Raw genomic sequence first — 24,213 nt, 5'->3', positions numbered from 1 at the left:
TTGATGATATTGAGCCCAATTGTTCCTTTTATCTGGATTGGGAGATGATGATTGTGGAGCTAATACCAAATTATTGAAATCAATTTCATATTTATTAAATCCCTCAGTGGGTCCTTAACATCATTTAAGAGACCACTCCCATCAAGAAAATATTTTATGATGTGACAGAAGAGCTTTGTACAGATTTGCAGTGTCACTACATACTAAGTGAAACGTCCCATATATCCATACTAAAACAATCAAAAATTTGATTCTTAAAGATGTTCCTGTTCATACATTAGCGCTACTTTTGTAAACCATTATGTAATATAAATTACTTCCTGTATTTTATATTAAATTGCAATGCAGGTGCTATGCAAATCAATCATGCACATGTTTTTTTCAGAAAACAGATGTTTCCGACAGGGAAAGTTGCCTCTAATTTAGGCTGCACTGCAATTACAGACTGTTTCCATATATAATCAGTTTAACATAATTATTGAACGCATACATATGTTTTTTTTGTGTGTGGAAGAGATTTCTGTGTCCACGATTTTAGATGGTTAATTGTCTCCACTTGTTTTAGAGACAAACATACTATGCAAAAAATGGTGCACTTGTATAATTTTATACAACAGTTCATGAAATAAAAAATAATATGCACATAAAGCACATATTTTAGTGGACCATCTGGTCATAGACAGCTAAAAACTTTCATTTTCAATAAAAATCGATGTATAATCTAATTAGACTGCCTTAAAAAAACATAAATAAATCGAATATTTGGCTAATTAAGCCAATAAACACGTTTTGACATTCATGGAAAAAATAAAACTGTTAGCTTGTAGATTATTTTTTAAAATGTTTCTCTTTAACACAAAAGAGACCCAAAAAAAAGAAAAAAAAAGACCAAAGCTGCTTTTAACCCAAAACATGTAAATCCTCAGGAAGTTCTACATATTAAAAATGTAACTTAAAAAATTCCTAGTAATACTTGACATGTTTTCAGGGAAAAAGACAATCAAGGAGAAATATTTCCAGAAGTGTTACCACATTCAAGCCTTAATTAATGTTTATGCTGCTGTAGCAAGAGCACAATAATTACTTTTAGCAGTGCTCTTTATCAAACGCATGGTAATAATTCTTGACAGAATGTTAAAATATGCATCACTTAGAATGGCTGTAATTTTACGTTTCAGCAGTAAGCACTGTAAGTCACTTCCTGTTCCACATAAGTGACAAGAGAAATACATTCAGCAAAATGGCAGGTTTTTGTTTCATTAAAGATTTAAAGAGAAAATGACTGAAGCAAAGAGGAGCACTGCCAACATCTCCCCTCATGACAGACTTCTTTCATATACTGTATCTGACTTTCAAACACCTTTAATCTCTCTCTCCCTCTGTCTGTCTTGCTCTCCCTGTCTCTTGTTCTGAAAAAGGTCAGACATAAGGACCAATTATACATATTTTGAAACAGTCATTCCTCCAAAATGATGTTTAAAAACAGCTTTGTATACAGTGTAACCCACCTAACTGTGTTTTGTTCAAATAAAGTATCTCAGAAAATCTCTCTCTCTGTAGATTTCTGTAGATTTTATCAGTAGATGTAATCAGACAGAACTCAAGGACAGTTTCAAGGACAGATAACTCAATTTAAGCACAGGAAAAAAAAAAAAAAAAGGAAAAAGAAAGAAAAGAACTCTGGGTAATGTATACCAACCCAACCCAACCCAATTACTGAGAATGACATGACCCCGTTTTGCGGGATCATGTCATATGATGGTAACACGAATTTTCTGTAGTTAACACGAAAAACAGCTAGAGTGCCATTAAAGCTCAATGTTGGGTTTAAATGTTCCTCTGGAACAATCTTTTATGACCAGGGACCATTTTAACAATGCCACTCTGTCTACTTATTGCGGAGCAGAGGAGGACTGTTATGGCCCAGCTAACATTGTGCAAATGTAATTTTAGTTAACATTAATGTTAGTCACAATTACTGACCAACTAGTAAAGATACTTGTTTTTAGCATGTTTTAGTTGGAATTTACAGTTTGCTAGTGATTTTACTCAAATTTACTGGCTCATTTTGGTAATTCCTATCTCATTATTTATCTATCACAATAAAAAAGACATTAAATAAGCCAAAGGGTGAGGACAAATGTTTCTAGGTGATTTATAAGTAATATATATATCTACCAGTCAAAAGTCTAGCCACACCTGCTCCTTCAGTGTTTCTTTTAGCTTCAGTGTTCTAAAGCCATCCAAACTATGAAAGAACCTTTATGCAATTATGTAGTAAACAAAGCCCCACCCCAGGGTATGTTAATTTTTTAATTTTCGACAAAAGCCACCTTTTGATTTGATGACAGCTTTGCACACTCATGGCATTTTCTCAGGCTCAACTTGAATGGTTTTCAATTCACATGTTTTTGACGGACCTCACCTGGTCGGTTGTTCCAAACTCCTTGGAGAACTAACCATAGATCTTCTGTGAATGTAGACTCCCTCAAATACTTTAGACTCGATGATGTTGAGATCAGTGCTCTGTGGGGGCCAAAACTATTCCAGGAGTCCAGGACTCCTTGTTACCTTTCAGGAACTCGAGCTGTGTCAACAATGCTTTGGGAATGCTTCCATGTGATCACGCTCTGAATCACGTGTGTAATCTGTCCAACGGAACGGGCGGGGTAACGTCACGACCAGGAAGCTATAAGAACACATGCGGTGGAGACGGCGCTAGTTTCTGTTTCTTTAGGAAGCGCTCTGTGTGTGTGTCTGTTCTATGAAAGGTAAGTTGCGGTAAATATTTTAAGAATGGACAGCAAGCAATTCTTTTGGCTGTGCATTCCTCCTTGCCCCCGCTTTATCATTGTGGGAATACAAGCAGTTTGTGTGTTTCTTGCTTGGGAGTGAAGCATGTTCAGTCAACTCCGGCTGCTCTCATTGCTGCTGCATGCCCATATTCTTCAAAGAGGGCGCCCGCACTCCTTGTGGTTATGGCTCCGCTTCTGCCGAGGCAAAGCAGTGACACCCAGTCCTTTCGAGTTACTCGTGCTGTGGCCAAGCTAGATATTGCTTGGCCAGATGAGAAGCAGAAACAACGTCCGCTTAGCAAGCTGGATAAATGTTTTTAGTGACCTACGTCACTGCCTCTGCAACGGGGTCTGCACACTGAGGTGTCCAGGTCATGGAGCAGGCCATATTCAGACTGCACCCAATTCAGTCCCAATGTCTCTCTCTATGCTAATGTGGTCAAACGCTGGCTGGCTATCTCTCCCCGGGTGCTATATTGTCCCTTAGGACGGATCTAAGGGCCGTCATTTCTAATAGGAATGCTTTAAACAGAAATTCCTGAAGTCAGTGGTCCCCAACCTTTTATGCACCGCATACCGGATTAATGTCAGACAATATTTTCACAGACCAGGGGGGTGTTTGTAAATAAACCAAATTAAAATGATAAAAAAAAAAAAACTAAATAAAAACTGATATTTTGTAAATATAATAATAATCGTGAATCCACTGTGTTGTTTGTTAATTTTGCTCGCTTGGGGGTTTGAATTTAGCAGTAATGTATTATGTGTTAGCAGCTGGAGCCCCTTTAAGAAGGTAGCGGATGGAAGTAAGACATGTGACCGAGGTATCATGACATGCATCAAGAGTGAGTCATAGACAGATGTGGCGGAGAGAATCCGTTAATTTTTCAAAATAAAACATCATTTAGAATCAGATAATAAATAAAACGAAAATAATGTAAGTTATGTTTCTTTCTGTGCGGCCCGGTACCAATTGACCCACGGACCACCAGGGGGTTGGGGACCACTGATTTAAGTGACTATCCTGGGGCGCGCCCAAGAAGGTCGGTTCATTTACCTTGCCACATGTGGTGGTTCAGGGCAAAGCAATCTCCAGGGAGTGCCTCCCTCAATTTCCGCCCGGGAAATTAGCAGATTGGGGGGCTTGTTGCCTCTAAAGAGGCCCCTAGGGTGGTCTCTCCACTAGACAGAGAGTACGGGTTCTACAGATGGTACTTCATAGTTCCCAAGTAGGATGGGGGCTGCGTTCCATTTTAGATCTACGTCAGCTGAACCGCTCTGTATTGAGACTCAGGCTCAAGATGCTTACCCTGAAACAGGTCGTGTCCCAAATCAGGTCTAAGGACTGGTTTGTCACGATAGATCTGAAGGATGCTTATTTTCATGTTTCCATTCTTTCTTCACACAGGTAGTTCCTAAGGTTTGCTTTCAGGGCTGTAGATAACCAATATCGGTACCTTCCGTTGGGCCTTGCACTCTCACCCTGCACCTTCACAAAGTGTGTGGATGTGGTTCTGGCTCCACTGAGACTCCAGGGCATCCGTTTACTGAACTATATCAATGACTAGTTGATATTAGCTCGATCAGAGCACCTGACGACCCAGCATTGAGATGTCATTCTCGCCTATATGAAGGAATTGGGGTCAATACTAAACACCAAGAAAAATTTACAGAGAACCACCTATCTAGGTGTAGTGTGGGATTCAACCACTATGGGGGCACATCTGTCTCCTGTATGAGTCAAGTCTTTACTCACAGCTGTCAAGAGAGTGAGAGAATGCCAGCTACTCACTGTAAAAAAGTTTCAAAGACTGCTGGGTCTGATTGCAGCTGCATCCAATGTGGTGCCACTTGGCCTTCTATACATGCGCCCTAAAGGGCAACCCACTCCGCACAATTAAGGTCATGCAGCGAGCCTTACAGGCATTAGACATGTGGAGAGATCACGGGTTCTTGTTACAGGGTCCCGAGTTGGGGCTCCTTGTCGTCGCATAATGTTAATGATAGACGCCTTATGGAACGCCTGTATGGAACCTGGCCCTATCGGAGCCTCCCTTCAAGCCTTTTTCTGGGGTGCCCTTGAAATTTCTCACAGTCAAGACTACTGGCCATCTCCTCTCTGAAGACTGTTGGGAATCTTCGGGCCCTTTCTGTGGCCCCCTCTCTTCTGGAGTTTTCTCCAGACATGGACAGTGCCTTTCTCTACTCCAGACTGGGTTATGTTCCCAAGGTGCCCTCGGTCGTCCCACGACCAGTCATGCTCCAGACATTCGATCCTCCTCCTTTTCAGGCCCCTGACCAGAGGCAGCTTGCGAACACTGGACACAAGAAGTACCATAAGAAGTTCTTAATTACATAAACTGTTGTCAACTGACTGTTGTTTGGATTCCTGCTGCATAATACATTTGGGGACATTCTGACGGTATCTCTCTTGGTATTGCATGATGTATAAGCACCTACCTGTATTTCTTAGCATTGAGGACACCAATAATCCTGACCAAATCTCCAACTCCATTTGCAAAAAAGCAGCCCCAAACTTTTAATGAACCTCCACCATGCTTTCACTGTCGCTCTCCAGCTCTTCAGCAAAGTGCTGACATGCAAATGTGCAAAATGCTGACATTATTGTACACCTGCTAGATGGCCCTGTTGTCACCAAATGGCAGATTTATTTGACCCTGGCAACATGTGATTACTGAAATAAGAAGGATAGAAACTCTAGCATACACTCCTGAAAACAGCACAAATGGGAGAAAATCAATGCAGTGAGGAGAATGGACTTTTGGCTATTGGGAATAATTACATATACAATACATATTCATGGAAAAAAATATATTAAAATGTAAGAATGTAAAATGTATGCATATTAATATGTCAACGGGAATGTGCACAAGAGAAGTCAGATTATGGGAATATGTGGGCAGATTTATGGGAAATCTGCCTAAAACAAACAAACAAATATTTGAACACCACTGACATTAAATGTCATTCTATATACTGTAAACTCAACATTCAGTAGAACCTCGAGGTATTTCAGAGAGTCTTCTGATCAAAATAACCCGTTAAGTGTTAAATACAATCATTAAGGATTATAAATACTCCAAGGCATTATGTATTCATTGTGACATGTAGCTACTTACCCAGTGGTGCAATTCTGTTACTCTATAGCTTTACATTTTTAATACATATAAACCAGAGGTGTGAAGTTACGAAGTACAAATACTTTGTTACAGTACCTAAGTAGATTTTTATGGTATCAGTACTTTACTTCACTATTTATTAAACTCAACTTTTTACTTTCAGTCATTAAATTTGTACACAAATATCTGTACTTTCTACTTCTTACTGTCAGGCGTAAGTGAGCGAGGCGGAAGCCGGGGCACAGCAAACAGACTTTAATGCACACTAAACAAAAGCAAACGTAGAAAACATAGAACACCCTCAGAGTCCAAACACAAACAATAACGGACAACGGAGTGGTGTGAGTGAGGTGTTTATATAGCTGTGAGGGTGATGAGGAACAGGTGTGTGGAATCAGTATGATGGCGAAGCGCTCCGGGCGGGCGGGGCGCGCACCGGAGAAGAAGCAGGGTGATCCCTGACACCACCCCCTCCCCCAGGGGCGGCACCAGACGCCCTGAACCGTGGAACTCCGCCAGCAACGCCGGGTCCAGAATGTCCTGCCGGGCCACCCAAGACCGTTCCTCCGGGCCAAACCCCTCCCAGTCCACCAGATACTCGAGGTGACCCCGGCGCCGTCTGGACTCCAGGATCTCTCTGACCACGTAGACCCCGGGCTGGTCCACGATCTCCGGCTGGTCGGGCGCTACGGGGCCACCTGGAGGGCGAGAGACAGAAGAGGCACACGGTTTCAACAGGGACACGTGGAACGTGGGATGGATACGATACCTCGGCGGCAGTGCGAGCCGGTAGGACACTGCGCTGATCTGGTCGGTGATCCGGAAGGGCCCTATGAACCGGGGGCTCAGTTTGCGACAGGGCAGCTTGAGTTTCAGGTCCTTGGTGGACAGCCACACCAGGTCCCCAGGACGGTAGCGGGGGGCGTCCAGCCGCCGTGCGTCAGCGTGTCGGCGGGTGTTGCGGATGGCTCGACGCAGCTGTGTGTGCGCTGACTCCCAGATTCGACTGCTCTCCCGGAACCAGTAGTCGACGGAGGGTACGCTGCTGGGCTCGTCCGACCAAGGGAACAGGGGTGGCTGAAACCCCAGCACGCACTGGAACGGGGTGAGCCCCGTGGAGTCCTGACGTAGCGAATTCTGGGCATATTCGGCCCAGGGCAGGAACCTACTCCAGTCCTCTTGATCCTGGCCGCAATAGGTTCTCAGGTAGCGACTCAACTCCTGGATCTTTCGCTCCGCCAGGCGTTGGATTGGGGGTGGTATCCTGAAGTGAGGTTTACCGAGACGCCCAGGAGTCGGAAGAAAGCCCTCCAGACCCGAGACGCGAACTGTGGGCCCCGGTCCGACACGACCTCCTCCGGGAGACCGAAGTTCCGGAAGACGTGATGGAACAAAGCCTCCGCCGTCTCGAGTGCAGTGGGGAGCCCCTTCATGGGGATGAATCGGCAGGCCTTAGAGAAGCGATCTACCACCACCAGAATGCAGGTGTGGCCCTCTGACCGGGGGAGATCCGTCATGAAGTCAATCCCCAGGTGCGACCAGGGGCGTTGAGGGACGGGGAGCGGCATCAGCTTTCCCACCGGCAGGTGGCGTGGGACCTTGGACATTGCGCAGGTCGGACATTCCTCCACGAGGCGCCTTACTTCTCGGGTCAGGCCGGGCCACCAGTACTTAGTCTGGAGGATCTGGATGGTCCGCTTCTCCCCTGGATGGCCGGTGCCTGGTCCCTCGTGAACAGATCTAAAGAGACGGTGCCGGAACGAGGCAGGAACGAAGGTGCGTCCAGCTGGGCACCTGGCCGGAACCGCCGCCCGGCGAGCAGCGGAGGCGATCTCTTGGTCGACCTCCCAGACGATTGGCCCCAGGATGAGTGCGGGGGGGAGGATGGGCTCAGGCTCGCCAGGCTCGTCCGGCCCGTATATCCGGGAAAGGGCGTCGGCCTTGCCGTTCAGGGTCCCGGCTCGATAGGTGATCTGGAAGCGGAACCGTGTGAAGAACAACGCCCAGCGTGCCTGTCGGGGGTTTAGCCTCCGAGCCTCCCGTAGGTATTGGAGGTTTTTGTGGTCGGTAACCACCGTAAACGGGTGTTCGGCTCCCTCAAGCCAGTGTCTCCATTCCTCTAGGGCCAGCTTGATGCCCAGGAGCTCGCGGTTCCCGATATCGTAGTTCTGCTCGGTGGTGGATAGCTTGTGCGAAAAGAACGCGCACGGGTGGAGCTGGGGGGGAGATCCGGATCTTCGTGACAGGGTGGCCCCTACCCCGGTCGAGGAGGCATCCACTTCGACCACGAAAGGCTTCCGGGGATCGGGGTGACGCAGGACCGGGGCGCAACAGAAACGGCGGCGAAGCTCGTCGAAGGCCTCCTGAGCCTCGTGGTTCCACCTCAAGGTGCGGGCCTTTCCCCTGAGGAGCGAGGTGAGTGGGGCAGTGATCCTGCTGTAGCCCTGGATGAACCGGCGATAGAAGTTGGCGAACCCTAGAAAGCGCTGGAGCTCCCTGATAGATTCCGGAACCGGTCACTCCTTCACCGCCCCTACCTTTCGACTCTCCATCTGAATACCCTCTGCACTGATGATGTAGCCCAAGAAGTGGATGGTAGGGCGGTGGAACTCGCACTTCGAGAGGTTCAGGTAGAGATGCTGGGAACGAAGTACTTTAAGCACCGCTTGCACGTGCCGCCAGATCACGGGAATAGATCAGTATATCGTCGATGTAGACCATGACGAATCTCTGGAGGAAAGGCCGGAATACTTCGTTCATGAACCCCTGGAAGACGGCGGGAGAGATGGAGAGGCCGTATGGCATGACCCGGTAATCATAGTGGCCCGAGGGGGTGATGAAAGCTGTTTTCCACTCATCCCCCTTCCTGATGCGCACCAGGTTGTAGGCGCTCCGGAGGTCAAGCTTGGAGAACACCCGCGCCTCCCTTAAGTCCTCCAGAGCTGCGGGCACGAGTGGGAGGGGGTAAGGAAGAGGTGCGATCTGCGAGTTTAGCTGGCGGTAGTCAATGCAGGGCCGCAGACCTCCATCCTTCTTTCCCACGAAGAAAAAGCTCGATGCAGCGGGGGAGGAAGAGTGCGTGATGAACCCCTGACGAAGCGCCTGTTGCACGTACTCCTCCATGGCTTGGCGCTCAGGAACGGACAGGGGATACACACGACCCTTGGGTAGCTTTGCCCCGGGCAGCAGGTCGATACAGCAGTCCCAAGGTCGGTGAGGAGGGAGACGGGTGGCGGCCTGCGCGCTGAACACATCACCATACGACCTATACTCTCTCGGGATCTCCACAGGGGTTGCGGTTGTGGCTTCCTCCACACGAGTGGCTCCGATCACGGCTCCAGGGGTTCGCGTGGGGAGATGTGAGAGGCAGTGTGCCTTACAGCGGGGACTCCACTCCAGGATGTCACAGGGGTCCCAAGAGCATCTAGGCTGGTGTTTCTGCAGCCAGGGCCTCCCCAGGATCACACTGACTGTGGATCTTTCCAAGACCAGGAACCGGATCGCCTCTCGATGGAATAGCCCCATTGTAGAGTCACCTCCGGCGTGCAGTACTTCACCCACCCCTCACCCAGCGGCCTTCCCTGAATGGTTTGGATGGCTAGATCCTGGGAGCCCCGTTCTCGGCGGAGGCGTAGTCGGTCGAGGCAGGCCTGGGAGATGAAGTTCCCCGCTGAGCCGGAATCGACTAGGGCATGCACAGAGATGGAGAGAGTGGGGGTTATGAGAGACACTGCGAGTTTAGGGAGAGAGGAGATGTCGGTTGGTAACTTGACAGTACTCACCGCGGCACGAGCAGGGCGTGTGGGGCACTGCGAGATGGAATGCCCCGAGGTTCCGCAGTACAAGCATCCTCCGGCTGCGAGCCGGCGATTCCTCTCCCTTCTGGACAGCCTTTGTGATCCTAGCTGCATCGGCTCGCCCTCCGGGGCAGCAGATGTACCTTGTGGAGAGCTCGGTGGGTGTGGAGTGAGATCCTCCACCGCGAGGCGCTGAGAGAGCCCGATCGATTTCTGGATGAAGCTCTCCAACCCCACCGAATCCTCATGAATGGCCATTGCCTGCCGTATCTCCGGTTTCAAACCCATCCGATACACTTCCAGTAGCGCTGACTCGTTCCAGCCACTAGATGCCGCCAGGGTGCGAAAACGGAGGCTGTAATCGGTGATGCTTTCGTTTCCCTGACGTAACCTGAGCAGCTGGTCGGCTGTGGTGAAAGTCCCGGAGGCGGCGCAGAAGACTTCCAGGAAGTGTTCGGTGAACCGGGCGTATGAGTGCGTCACCGGGCCGGCCGCTTTCCACAGCGATTGTGCCCATGCCAGCGCTCTCCCGGAGAGGAGGGAGATGAAAAACGCCACCTTTGACCGCTCCGTAGGAAAAAGCTGTGGTTGCATCTCGATGTAGAGATTCACCTGTAACAGGAAGCCGCGGCATTCTGATGCCTTTCCGGAAAACGCAGCCGGAAGCGCCATGGGGCTGCTGGTGAGCGCGGGGGGGTTTGGCTGAGCCGCCGCGGATGGGAAGGCGGCTTGGAGCGCGGCGATGAGATCTTGTATCGGCGAAGACTCGGCGACTGCCTGATCCTCCATCGCGAGGTAAGCGCGGGGCAAAGATCTCGAGGTTCTCCTTCCTTTTCTCTCTTTCTTTCCTTCGGTCCGTTATTCTGTCAGGCGTAAGTGAGCGAGGCGGAAGCCGGGGCACAGCAAACAGACTTTATTGCACACTAAACAAAAGCAAACGTAGAAAACATAGAACACCCTCAGAGTCCAAACACAAACAATAACGGACAACGGAGTGGTGTGAGTGAGGCGTTTATATAGCTGTGAGGGTGATGAGGAACAGGTGTGTGGAATCAGTATGATGGCGAAGCGCTCCAAGCGGGCGGGGCGCGCACCGGAGAAGAAGCAGGGTGATCCCTGACACTTACATTTTCAAATTAGGCTTGCTACTTTAGTTTTAATCTATTTGGTGAAATGTCAATATTTTTTCTTTTCATTGTGCCGTTTTCAGCCCATCAATCATTTTCCTGTCATTGCACAGCTTTTTTAGTTCACTTGTGTATCATTTGCAGACTTTCACACACCACAGACGTAGACTAGTTTACAAAGCTAACAACAAGTCAGTGATGTGAACATGACTGAGAACAGAAACATTCCTGATCACCTGATCATCGTGATATTTTCTATGCTTGAGTTCTTTATGGTGGATACATTTATTGATTTGTATTAATAGATTAATTAAGGCTGTCAAAATGCAAATTCATTTTAAAGGCACTGGCTTAATTAACCTGCAATTAATGAAAGCGCGCATTTCTGTTTGACTATTTTTATTAAAAATGTAAATAAATAAATATAAAAGAGGCGAAATTAAAACCTTCAGCACAACACACGTTTATTCAGGTCGTCCTTTCTTTACACAGTTATTATAATAAAAAAATGTAATCAGTTATCATTTGTTTTATTGATGCGCCAAGTCTCAAATCAGCACAATTTATCCTCTGGGGTCGACACGTGGGTTTTGTGGCATTTTTCATAATTTAGCCGAAACGAACTTGAATTACTCTATTCTTTAGTCTTTTTTGATCGTACTGAAAAGAGCAATACATTATTTAAATCTGTAAAGGGTTTACTTTCATTCGTACACACTCATAATAACAACAAAATGCTGTGTTTTTGTAAAATAAAGAAAACAGACAGGGGGGTGCTTTCTGCCATCTCTGTCATCTCTCTTCACAGACACACAAATAAACCACAACCTGAATCTCAGTGAATCTTTGATGATTTACGTAATTTAAACTACAATAATTACTATAATTAGATTAATCAGGATTAAATATTTTAATCAATTGACAGCCCTAATATTAATATGACATGAGGTCCAGTTACCAGCTGACACTAAAACGGGTAATAGTAATACTTTTTACTTAAATACATATTAGTGCCCAAACTAATTCACTTTAAATTAGAAAAAATTTCAGGACTTAAAATATGAGTATCTATACTTCTACTTAAGTAAAGGATGTGTAAACTTTCTCCACCTCTGATATAAACCATCTGTTGCGCTGTTCTTGCACCATTAGATTGTTTCTATTTCTTCATTGTTTAGCACCCTGCTTTGCCCAAAGCCCCCCTACAATGGTCTGGATTAATTATCTATGTTTATATCCAAGCCTAACCCAGCCATTAGGGGGGCACAAGCCAGTGCACTCTTAGTGCCGGTCCCAAGCCCGGGTAAATGGTTAGGGTTGCGTTAGGAAGGGCATCCAGCGTAAAACATGTGCCAAATCAAATATGCGGATCACAAATGAGAATTTCATACCGGATCGGTCGAGGCCCGGGTTAACAACGACCGCCACAGGTATCGTTAGCCAACAGGGTACCAGTGGAAATTGGGCTACTGTTGGCCGAAGGAGGAGAAGGAGAGGAGGAAGACGTCTACAGAGACGGCAGGAAAAGGAGCAGTGTAGGAGAGTAGAGGTTCGGGTTGGTACTTTAAATGTTGGTACTATGACGGGTAAAGGGAGAGAGGTAGCTGATATGATGGAGAGGAGAAAGGTAGATATGCTGTGTGTTCAGGAGACCAAGTGGAAAGGGAGTAAGGCCAGGAACATTGGAGGTGGGTTTAAACTGTTTTATCATGGTGTGGATGGGAAGAGAAATGGTGTAGGGGTGATTCTGAAGGAAGAGTACAGTAAGAGTGTAGTGGAGGTGAAGAGAGTTTCTGATAGGGTGATGATTGTGAAGGTGGAAGTTGAAGGGATGATGATAAATGTCATCAGTGCCTATGCTCCACAAGTTGGCTGTGAGATGGAGGAGAAGGAAAGATTCTGGAGTGAATTAGATGAAGTGGTAGATGGTGTACCTAGGAAAGAACGATTGGTGATTGGGGCAGACTTTAATGGGCATGTAGGTAAAGGGAACAGAGGTGATGAGGAGGTGATGGGTAGGTATGGTTTTAAGGAGAGGAATGTGGAAGGGCAGATGGTGGTAGATTTTGCTAAAAGGATGGAAATGGCAGTGGTGAACACGTATTTTAAGAAGAAGGAGGATCATAGGGTGACGTATAAGAGTGGAGGAAGGTGCACACAGGTGGATTATGTTCTGTGTAGGAGATGCAACCTGAAGGAGATTGGAGACTGTAAGGTGTTGGCGGGGGACAGTGTAGCTAGACAGCATCGGATGGTGGTCTGTAGGATGGTTTTGGAGGTGAAGAAGAGGAGGAGGAAAGTAAGGATTGAAAGAAGAATAAGATGGTGGAAACTGAAGGAGGAAGAGTGTAGTGTGAGGTTCAGGGAAGAGGTCAGACAGGGGCTTGGTGGTGGTGAAGAGGTGCCGGATGATTGGGCAACTACTGCAGGAGTGATGAGGGAGGCAGCTAGAAAAGTACTTGGTGTGACATCTGGAAATAGAAAGCAAGACAAGGAGACTTGGTGGTGGAATGAGGAAGTGCAGGAGAGCATTAGGGGAAAGAGGTTGGCAAAACAGAAGTGGGATAGACAGAGTGATGAGAAAAGTAGGCAGGAGTACAAGGAGATGCGGCAGCAGGTAAAAAGGGATGTGGCGAAAGCCAAGGAAAAGGCATATGAGGAGCTGTATAAGAGGTTGGACACTAAGGAAGGAGAAAAGGATTTATACCGATTGGCCAGGCAGAGGGACCGAGCTGGGAAGGATGTACTGCAAGTTAGAGCAATAAAGGATGGAGAGGGAAATGTGTTGACTAGTGAGGAGAGTGTGTTAAGAAGGTGGAGGGAGTATTTTGAGCAGCTGATGAATGAGGAAAATCAGAGAGAGAGAAGGTTGGAGGATGTGGAGTTGGTGAAGCAGGATGTAGATAGGATTAGTAAGGAGGAAGTGAGAGCAGCGATTAAGAGGATGAAGAATGGAAAGTCGGTTGGACCAGATGACATACCGGTAGAAGCGTGGAGATGTTTAGGAGAGATGGCAGTGGAGTTTTTAACCAGATTGTTTAACAGGATTCTGGAAGGGTAGAGGATGCCTAAGGAATGGAGAAGGAGTGTGCTGGTACCGATCTTTAAGCATAAGGGAGATGTGCAGACCTGCAGTAACTACAGGGGAATAAAGTTGATCAGTCACACCATGAAGTTATGGGAAAGAGTAGTGGAAGCCAGGCTGAGAGAAGGGGTGACCATCTGTGAGCAACAGTATGGTTTCATGCCGAGGAAGAGCACCACAGATGCCTTATTTGCTTTGAGGATGTTGATGGAGAAGTATAGAGAAGGACAGAAGGAATTGCATTGTGTATTTGTGGATTTAGAGAAAGCGTAAGACAGGGTGCCGAGAGAGGAGTTGTGGTATTGTATGAGGAAGTCAGGTGTGTCAGAGAAGTATGTGAGGGTGGTGCAGGACATGTATGAGGACAGTGTGACGGCAGTGAAGTGTGCAGTAGGTACGACAGACTGGTTCAGGGTGAAGGTTGGACTGCATCAAGGATCGGCCCTGAGCCCTTTCCTGTTTGCAGTGGTGATGGACAGGTTGACGGACGAGGTCAGACAGGAGTCTCCCTGGACTATGATGTTTGCGGATGATATTGTGATTTGTTGTTAGAGTAGGGAGCCGGTTGAGAAGAGCCTGGAGAGGTGGAGATATGCGCTGGAGAGAAGGGGAATGAAAGTCAGTAGGAGTAAGACAGAGTACATGTGAGTGAATGAGAGGGAGGGCAGTGGAGTGATGCGGTTGCAGGGAGAAGAGGTGGAGAAGGTGGAGGAGTTCAGGTACCTGGGGTCAACAGTGCAAAGTAATGGAGAGTGTGTTAAAGAAGTAAAGAAAAGAGTGCAGGCAGGGTGGAGTGGGTGGAGAAGAGTGACAGGAGTGATTTGTGATAGTAGGGTATCTGCAAGAATGAAAGGGAAAGTTTATAGGACTGTGGTAAAACCTGCGATGTTGTATGGATTAGAGACAGTGGCATTGAGTAAAAGACAGGAGGTGGAGCTGGAAGTAGCAGAGCTGAAGATTTTACGGTTTTCGTTGGGAGTGACAAAGATGGACAAGATTAGAAATGAGTTCATTAGAGGGACAGCACATGTAGGATGTTTTGGTGACAAGGTGAGGGAGGCGAGATTGAGATGGTTTGGACATGTGCAGAGAAGGGACATGAATTATATTGGTAGAAAAATGCTGAAGATGGAGCCACCAGGAAGGAGGAAAAGAGGAAGGCCAAGGAGGAGGTTCATGGATGTGGTGAGGGAAGACATGCAGGTAGTTGGTGTGAAAGAGGCAGATGTAGAGGACAGGGTGGTATGGAGACGGATGATCCGCTGTGGCGACCCCTAATGGGAGCAGCCGAAAGAAGAAGAAGAAGATATCCAAGCCTGTTTTGTGTGTGTGTGTGTGTGTGTGTGTGTGTGTGTGTGTGTGTGTGTGTGTGTGTGTGTGTGTGTGTGTTTGAAGTGCATTAATCAAGTGTTTCTAATCCCCTGACACCTGTTGAGTGATAATCTTTTTCCTCAGTAGTTTGAACCCAGTCTCTCTCTCTCTCTCTCTCTCTCTCTCTCTCTCTCTCTCTCTCTCTCACACACACACACACACACACACACACACACACACACACACACACACACACACACACACATACACAATAATAATTTGTACATACACTATATGGAGAAAGGTTTGTAGTCACCTGACCATGAGATTCATATGTTCTTTTTGAGCATCCCATTCAACATTTACTCCCTGTTCGCTCTTATAATAACGTTCACTCCTGTGGGAAGATGTATTACTAGATATTGGAGTGTGATTATAGAAATTTTTGTTCATTCAGGCACAAAGGCAGATTTTCTGAAGTATATTACTGCCCTCTAGTGCTTCACCTTCTGCTTTGATTATGCAAATATCTGATTATTCTTTTGAAAAAAGTAAGTTATTAATTGTTTTCGGAAGTTGTCTTTAGTTCATAGAAACATCTTAATATGGTTTGACCAAATAGTCATTTAAGCAATAGCCCTTGATGTCAAACAAAGCCTAAAAAGTAAAATGGCTGAAAAAAGAATGTCATAATGTAGAAAGAACTGCAATACATGGAATATATCTGTAAAAAAGTAAATTTTTTATAATAAAATAGGATTTCACTGACATTCTTTGGCATCTTAAGTGAAACCTTTTGTAAAGGTGAGAGAATGCAATGGCTCCTCATAAAAAATATTTGTTTGTTGGACCATTAATGCAAATGTATTTTAAAAATGCAATCCACTAAGCCAATTTTGTTTTTGTTAACAAACAATAGTTTGTATGACATGGCTGTCACTAGTAAAAGTCATATACTCCCATAGCAGGGATCACTTGACCTTGTGTGACTATGACCTCACCACTAGGAGGCAGTGCTTTACTACAAACAGCCTTTCCAACCAGCAAAGTCTGTGTACTTATTGTTTATTGACTTATGAAACTTTCCCAAACACATATCCTGTATAAACCAATCATATCTAACAAAAACGAGAAAACGGTGTGTGCAATTGGGAAAGTGTGTGAGAGAGAGAGAGAGAGAGAGAGAGAGAGAGAGAGAGAGAGAGAGAGAGAAAGAGAGAGCAATATTAAACTTAAAGGGCATACACCTGATGCCTGTTTTGAGTTACAGATCACTGGTTACCAGTTCTTCCATGAAATACACAAAGATACTGAAACCGCCAAGTGCAGCTTCAGGGATTTAATTTGATTTCCCAAAAATACACAACCATGGGCCTCAAAAAATATTTCTATTGCAAGAAGGACCATATATCTTCTCAGAGATCTGTTCAATATGACTTTCAAATCAGTGAAATATAATCCACAACATAAATTTTTTTTAAAAATGTCTGCATGATATTATAAAAATTAAGACTGTTTAATATTTTTCCAATAGTGTTGGAACAGTATGCCATCACATGGCATAGTCTAAACCAAATACAAGAACTTTACAGGCTTGACTGACTGCCCCCAATTCCATCTAGTTAATGTATTCTGGTTTTACAGCAAGGCTAGTGGTGCTAAGAAGATGCTGAAGGATAAAACTCTGAATCAGAATGACTGTCCTTGGAGGATATGTTTTCTTAAAATAGCCATTTCACTGACATGAACCAGTCCTGTAGTTGCATGGCATGAATGACATCTTAGGATATGAAAAGGGGTGTCATTTCAGATCATTTCAGCCTTCTAAAATACAGACCTGTATGAAAACAGCCATCTTTCTTCTGAAAAACAAGTGTCTAGAGCAGGGGTACCCAATAAAAAAAATATGTTAAAAATAATAATTTATTTATGCATTTTTATTGTAGGTAGATAATTTTGACTTAGTCATTTTATAAGTAGCTCACATGCTAGAGTATAACCCTTTGTTTTAAACTGTACCTTTTTGATCATTCCCCTGTCAAAGAGTGAACAATTTTCTCAGGTCAAATCAAGAGTTTGATTTAAACATGACCCTAATCTCCAGGAATGTTAGTTAAAGCAGTAAAACGGTATTTCTATGCAACATTATATAGTTGATCAGAGTTCTTCTAGTTAATCAATTGTACTGAGCCATGCCTGCCACAAAGACTTTAATTTGCCTAGAAAGTAACTATTTTTTAAAGATTGCTTTCTGGGCTTCTTGTAGTTGTCAAATCAGATTCGACTCAGGGTCTAAAGATTGTCATGTCAGCATCACCATCACTATACACACAGCACAGGGGATGACCAAGCCAAACACTGCATCCTTAACATGATTTTTGCCAAAGGCTCATAGCTCCTATATTTGTTTCCCAGGGGTTTCAGTAACAGGCTTGCACAAGCTCAAGTCTTGCTGCATAGCTTGCTAACACCTCAGTGTACTGTGAGAAAATTGGGGAAATCCAACCCACAAGAATACTGGGTTTGTGAAAAGAAAAATGACTTCCCCACAGCTGCAAGTTATAACATAACCACGCTAGCAGCATGTAGCTGTAGACCTGCTGGTCAGCTAGACAGGATGTGGAATACAGGGAGATAATGTTAAGTTAGAACTCTTTTTGCCAGAGAGAATAAGAAGTGAGTGCTGCTTACTGAGCAGGGTCACAGAGATCACAAGAAACTCAAAGGTAGTGAATGTGTTTGCAGGTTTTCTCTACAAAAGGTGCTGGCAATGTATAAACACTGCACTCACTGAGGAGATGATAGTACGCTACCATGAGTTTTGAAGGAGAAAAAATATAACAGCATGTTATATATATATATATATATATATATATATATATATATATATATATATATATATATATATATATATATATATATATATATATATATTTATTTATTTATTTTTTATTCTTCTATCAAATTTAAATTACAAAACATCCTTATGTAATTAAAGATCATGTTTTAGAAATAATTTTTACTCTATAATGTTTAATCTGCCTCTTCTGGATGATCAGATGTAGTTCAAAACATGTTTTAGAGGTTTTTGAGTTAACGTAGGCAGCAGGTGGCACTGAAAGAGACATGTAAATATTATGTTTTAATCCTCTTATTCATCTTTCACTTTCATCTACACATGACTCTCATACATCAGTACATTGACCTCTGAACTGAGAGCAACCCACTGTGGAGTGTTGAGTGGTATACAGGGCCTCATGTGGAGTTAATGTGAAGTGATTATTAAGGATTATTATTTAAGACAAACCGTTTAATCTGTACAAAAACAGATGGAGTTTTTTCAGGCTTCTCTGATCAGCAGAGACCATCTTACACCGTATTTTCCGGACTATAAGCCGGTACTTTTTTCCCACGTTTTGAACCCCGCGGCTTAAACAACGAAGCAGCTAATTTATGGATTTTTCCTGGGTTTTTCCCGGTTTCACAAACTTCAAGCCAAAAAAAACCTGAGCCCCATAACATTAGACCAGTGACATTTCCGAACAGAAACGAAAAAACGCACTTCACCTGTGTTCTGAGCTGCACGGCATCGGGAGAAAAACTTAGGTTTTTAAATGCACGACGATCCCAAAAGATAAACCGAGAGAAATAGTTGTGAAACGAAGGAGGAAGACAGTGAACAATGACTTTCTTGTTCGGCTACTGTTTAGATACAAGCTGTTGTAACGTGTTGAGTCAGGGTTAAGGGAGAGCTCGCTAACTCCAGTTGCAACAGAAATCATATAAGCACAGACAGGTTTTCAAAACTCGTGCTTTTTTATTTTTCTTGGCAGCAGCGTTACGGGTTAGTCAAAGAAAATTAGAAATGAGCATCAGAAAATTATAAGTACATAATCCTTGGTCTTGCACACATGCAGTAATACTGGAAAAAAGCTGCAGCAGGCTATTCCCAAAATGGCGCGCTGCTCTTAAAGGAGCTACAACATATTTCACCCGTTACACCGTGTAACAGACACTTTCTTTTGTTAAAGCCTGTGTAAAGATCATTAGTTTTAGTGTAGACTTATAGACAGGTGCGGCTTATTTATCATCAAAATAAAAATCTTTCTAAAATTCAGTGGGTGCGGCTTATATATGGGTGCGCTTAATAGTCCGGAAATTACGGTGTGTGTGTGTGTGTGTGTGTGTGTGTGTGTGTGTGTGTGTGTGTGTATATATATATATATATATATATATATATATATATATATATATATATATATATATATATATATATATATATATATACTTTTTTTAAGATACCTTATTTATAAGCATTTTCTATGAAGTCTCAAGAGACAACCCTGCTGCTATAAATATGAATAAATCACACAGGGAAAAAGTAGGCCATAGCTCTTTGCTCTGGGGCTTTCGCTCTAAGATGCTGTCCATGATGCACTGATGTGGTTGGGTCTACTGTGACTCTTAGTCTCATACCTGCATTTATTTACATGTTCTAGCTGCATACAATCTAACTATCAAGAAATTACACAATACCACACTGACCACACTGTAGCAGCACTTACTGACTTGGATACTTATCTATTGCTGACAAATAAGACTTCAGAACTGATGGTGATTGGACTTGATACACCCTTTCAAAGAACTGTTTAGTTTTCTGAAATAGAAATCAATATAAGTATATATTTATTAAAATTGACACAATGTTATAGAAATACAATGAACCTTCTGGCAAGGAATACGTGGTTATTGTGTCTTTGGATGAAAAGGTTGTTTACTCACAGTACTACCAGCTGTCACTGCTGAACTCCTGAGCAAGGCCCTTTATCCACAACCATCAAATGTATAAAAATGAGACAATTCGCTCTGGATAATGGCAGCTGATAAATGCTGTAAATGTAAATGGATAGGGCAACTATTTATTTAGAAATTCATAGTACGTTAAAATGAAATCTATCTTCAATCATCAATAAATATATGTTCAATGAGAAATAGAGTAATAATGTATAAAATAGCACTTATTCTGTTAATGTAGATTGAACGATTGTAATTACCTGAAAATGAAGTCTAAATGATCATAATCACACACACACACACACACACACACACACACACACACACACACACACACACACACACATTATAGATCTGCACCTTGAAACTACTACAACTTTTCCATGTGTGTGTGTGTGTGTGTGACTCAGTGCTGTATGCAGATGTGTGACTGACCCTGAAAACACAGAGATCCACTAGAAAGAAACAGGAACTGCTCAATTTCAAAGCAATGATGGCACATTGACAGTTACACATTTAATCTTTCAGCCACTGCTCATCTGGCTTATTTCCAGAAAGACACTCTTTTTAGTTATGCTACTCCTTTCACTGCTTGTTGCTTCCTGATGACAAAATATTTCAGCAATTCTGCAAGGACATGCTTTTACTAAATAGTTAACTTACTTGAGCAGGGGAGTAATGCTAGAGTTCTGGTGAATGAAGCAATAAAGTGTTTTTAAGTTGTATTTTGAAAATACAAACAATGAAAAAAAAATTTACAACACTAAATTTCCACATTAATACAAATTAACGCTCTCTTTAGTGCAACGATCCATCGGCTTCAGCTTTTAAACTGAAATATTCATGCATGTTTGAAAGGAGTGATGGACTGTGTGTGTGTGTGTGTGTGTGTGTGTGTGTGTGTGTGTGTGTGTGTGTGTGTGTGTGTGTGTGTGTGTGTGTGTGTGTGTGTGAATAAAGTAAGTGTGGCATTTTTGTAGGTTGCGTTTATAAGCTTCCAAATGTTTATAGTATTTTAAGTGAAAAACATGAATAATATATCAGGAATTTACAGCAATATCTAACACTACCTGTAGTTTTAAGAGTATGTATGTCTGCATATGTATGTGTATTTTAACATTTATCAAAAACAAACACTATCCCAGCTCATTGCCATGCTTATTCAAATTCATGCACATCATTTAACTCCCATTCAAATCATTGCACACCTTTTGTGGTAAGGCCCTGTACCACATAAATTCATGCACAGCTTTTTACAGCTTCAGTACACTGTACAAGTGCTTGTGCTTCCCTGACACATAAAGTCACTGAGGTTGTGAATATGCAGCTGTTTTCTGCCTTCATGTTCCTCTAGAAGCAGCTGTACTTGTGATCCAAATGATCCCACAGGTACTATTTAGGGTTAGAGGTCAGTACAGAATACTCAGATAACGGCTGCTCATCTGTCATTCTCTTCTGCTAAAACTTGTGCATTGGAGCACCTTTATACTTTTTTTTATGATTATTTAGCTAGAGCAGATACAGGGCTTGTCTGTGTGTGTGTTGCATGCCAATTACCCTCTCACTTTTAGTGACATTTGAGAACTTAGGAAATTCATAACAACTGACATTTTCGAGCAGTGACCTAAGCATGAATTAAGGGCTTTTTAAATGTAACCTGATTAAGCATATTAATACATGTGTGTGATCCGCAAGCTGTAGCATCTCACTGCATAAAGCATAGTTCTAGTCATAGAGCTTATAGACAAATATTTTAAACACTTTTCTGTTCATTTATGCAATCTATAACTGCTCTTTAATTTTAAAATTATATATCATAATAATTATACATTCAGAGAATTACAACTCAGCAAAACAATTAAAGTATAAAGACACCGATTCAACAAAAAACAACAAATGATAATGCCTTATAACCAAAGCATTTCAGTTCAGTTGTTTAGAGGAGGATTCATTATATAGTAGGCTTCATTTAACATGTACGTTGGTTTCATTTAAAATGTATATGGGTTTCTAAGGCTTCTACTCCAACTACAATTTAAATGTAAAGATAAAAATATATTACAAATTGCAATATTCGAGCTCTGCAAGCTCACACTTACAATAGTAAAATGAATTAAAGTCTGAATGATAGTGGGGTAAAGTCTTGAAAGCAATTAAGAATTTATTAAACCAGTGTAATTGGACTGCAATTCTTCTCTTCATACCAATTCCCTGAGGCTCTTTCGGCTTTGTGTCTATTGCTTTCTGCACCTTTGTTAGTATCCTATGGGATCTTTCTCTCTCTCTCTCTCTCTCTCTCTCTCTCTCTCTCTCTCTCTCTCTCTCATTCTCTCACCCTCTCTCAGACATGAATGTCATAAGGTTAATCATATTGTTAATTGTACAGCCATCAGGTTTGTTCATTTTATGCACTTCTATTTGGAGAAATCCAAGAAATCTATTTAAATACTCTGGAATTTGAAGGCATCTGCTCATCCCCCTGCAAAAGCCGTTTAAGTCACATACTGGGTAAATCTCATTTTGGATGCTTCACTAGACCACTGGCATGAACACCAGACCTGTATAATGGTGTTACTGGAAAAGTAATAATGTTTAATTCAATTTATTAGTTTATAGGCTGCAGAGATCCACATAAGCAACCCCAACCTTATTAGAGTGCCAAACAGCATATCAGAGTTCATATTTTATGATATTAATAAATACTGGAGGGTTATTAGCCCAAATAGAGGGAAAAAACTCTTATGTCCTTATGGGAATGTTGTGAGTTGTGAGTAGGCGTGTGAGTTGCTTCATTAATCACTGAATGAATGTCTAGTCTAACGACACTGTACTAGCATCTCCTGGCATTGGATTCCTCATTGTTTCGATACAGAGCTTTAGTTTCAGAAACAGCACACGCTTTGGGGCTGACACACAATATGGTTAAGAAGATGGAACACTATGACCAAAAAAAACACCCATTGTTATTTAATGTACATAATAATAGAGTGGGGTGTATCCATTTAGGCTATATGTAAATGTGCTTAAATGAATATGCAATTATTTGGGTAAAATGCCTTTTTTGGTAAGAGTAACAAGTAGTAATGTTATACACATATTAATAACATTTTACTTATAGATTATCTATTCTTTCCATGCACCCCTTTTAAACCTAAATGTATTTACAATTTACAGTATACATTATGTATTCGTTTTCAGCCACCCAACCATCAAACTTCAAAGTGCCAATGTAGAATTGAAACCTAAACGAAACCTCTCGAGTCGCTGTTTTTCAATGCAAACATACACACAATGAATTTATATTCTAGGTTTTGTGTCTCCTGCACGCTCACTTCAACTATTGAAAGCTTAAAAACTTTTTCCTCACCAAACTTTATGGACTTTAGTCTCCAATCCACGCGACAAACGATGTACTGTATACAGCTGGACCGAAGCAGGATGCATGAATTGCACTGCATCACTTGTAAAAAGAAATACAGCTTTATAGACATACTAACTTACCTTGTCGATTGAGGGGCGCCTGCGGCACTGGTTCGGGACTACGGCGGTCTGGTTCATGGTGCTGAAGCTGAAACACTTCTCTTAGTCAGCTCGAGAAGGTAGGAGAGAGACTTCAGTGCGCAGGTGCGCTCAGTCACTGAATGAGAGTTTACCATCCTCACTACACTACTTACACACGCACGCACGCGCGCGCGCGCACCCACAGCTGTCGAACACGTGGAAAACCAGAAGGTCTATATTCTGTATATATATATATATGACACATTTACTGGGTCGGCAGTGTTAATTTAATTTTTAATGATATCTGAACACAGGAAGAAGTGATGTAGTGCAGCAAAGTGGATTGTAATAAAAAAATAATAATAATAAAAAAAAGAAAAAGAAAAAAGAAAGAAAGAAAGTTAATTGTTAGCAATGTCAGCAAAAGGCATCAACAAATGTGTGCAAAAGTGCAAGAACAAATTAACACATTAGAAAACACTAACAAATCTTAACAAGTAAATTTACTTATGACTTCTTGTATGAAGCCTAAGTCATATAACAATGGATGTCACACACATGGCTGGATGTAAACATTTCCTTGTTATACTGTTGCAGTTTGCCATAACTTTGTATAGTTTAAGGGATGGCACACACCATTTGGCAGTTTGGTGTAATATTAAA

At 43.1% G+C, this 24,213-nt stretch overlaps 1 protein-coding gene across 3 annotated transcripts in view; it reads right to left on the bottom strand.

The window, feature by feature from the left end:
* Positions 1–23,691, bottom strand: part of LOC310724238 (inactive dipeptidyl peptidase 10) — a 70,440-nt gene extending 46,749 nt beyond the window's left edge. The window contains exon 1 of one of the 3 annotated variants that reach the window (XM_083538006.1): positions 23,551–23,691. In XM_083538006.1, the coding sequence (XP_083394132.1) occupies positions 23,551–23,607 (57 nt within the window). In that variant the 5' untranslated portion in view covers positions 23,608–23,691. Of the gene's footprint in view, positions 1–2,425; positions 2,644–23,416; positions 23,506–23,550 lie in introns of those variants that run through there. The other 2 variants (XM_083538008.1, XM_083538007.1) reach the window with 2 other exon arrangements.
* Between the last annotated feature and the right edge of the window lie 522 nt (positions 23,692–24,213).

This window comes from Silurus aristotelis, assembly GCF_946808225.1.
Source record: "Silurus aristotelis genome assembly, chromosome: 3".
In the NCBI taxonomy this organism is placed as follows: domain Eukaryota; kingdom Metazoa; phylum Chordata; class Actinopteri; order Siluriformes; family Siluridae; genus Silurus; species Silurus aristotelis.
The sequence above is the reverse complement of the archived record's forward strand: the minus strand, read 5'-3'. Positions and strand labels throughout refer to the sequence as shown.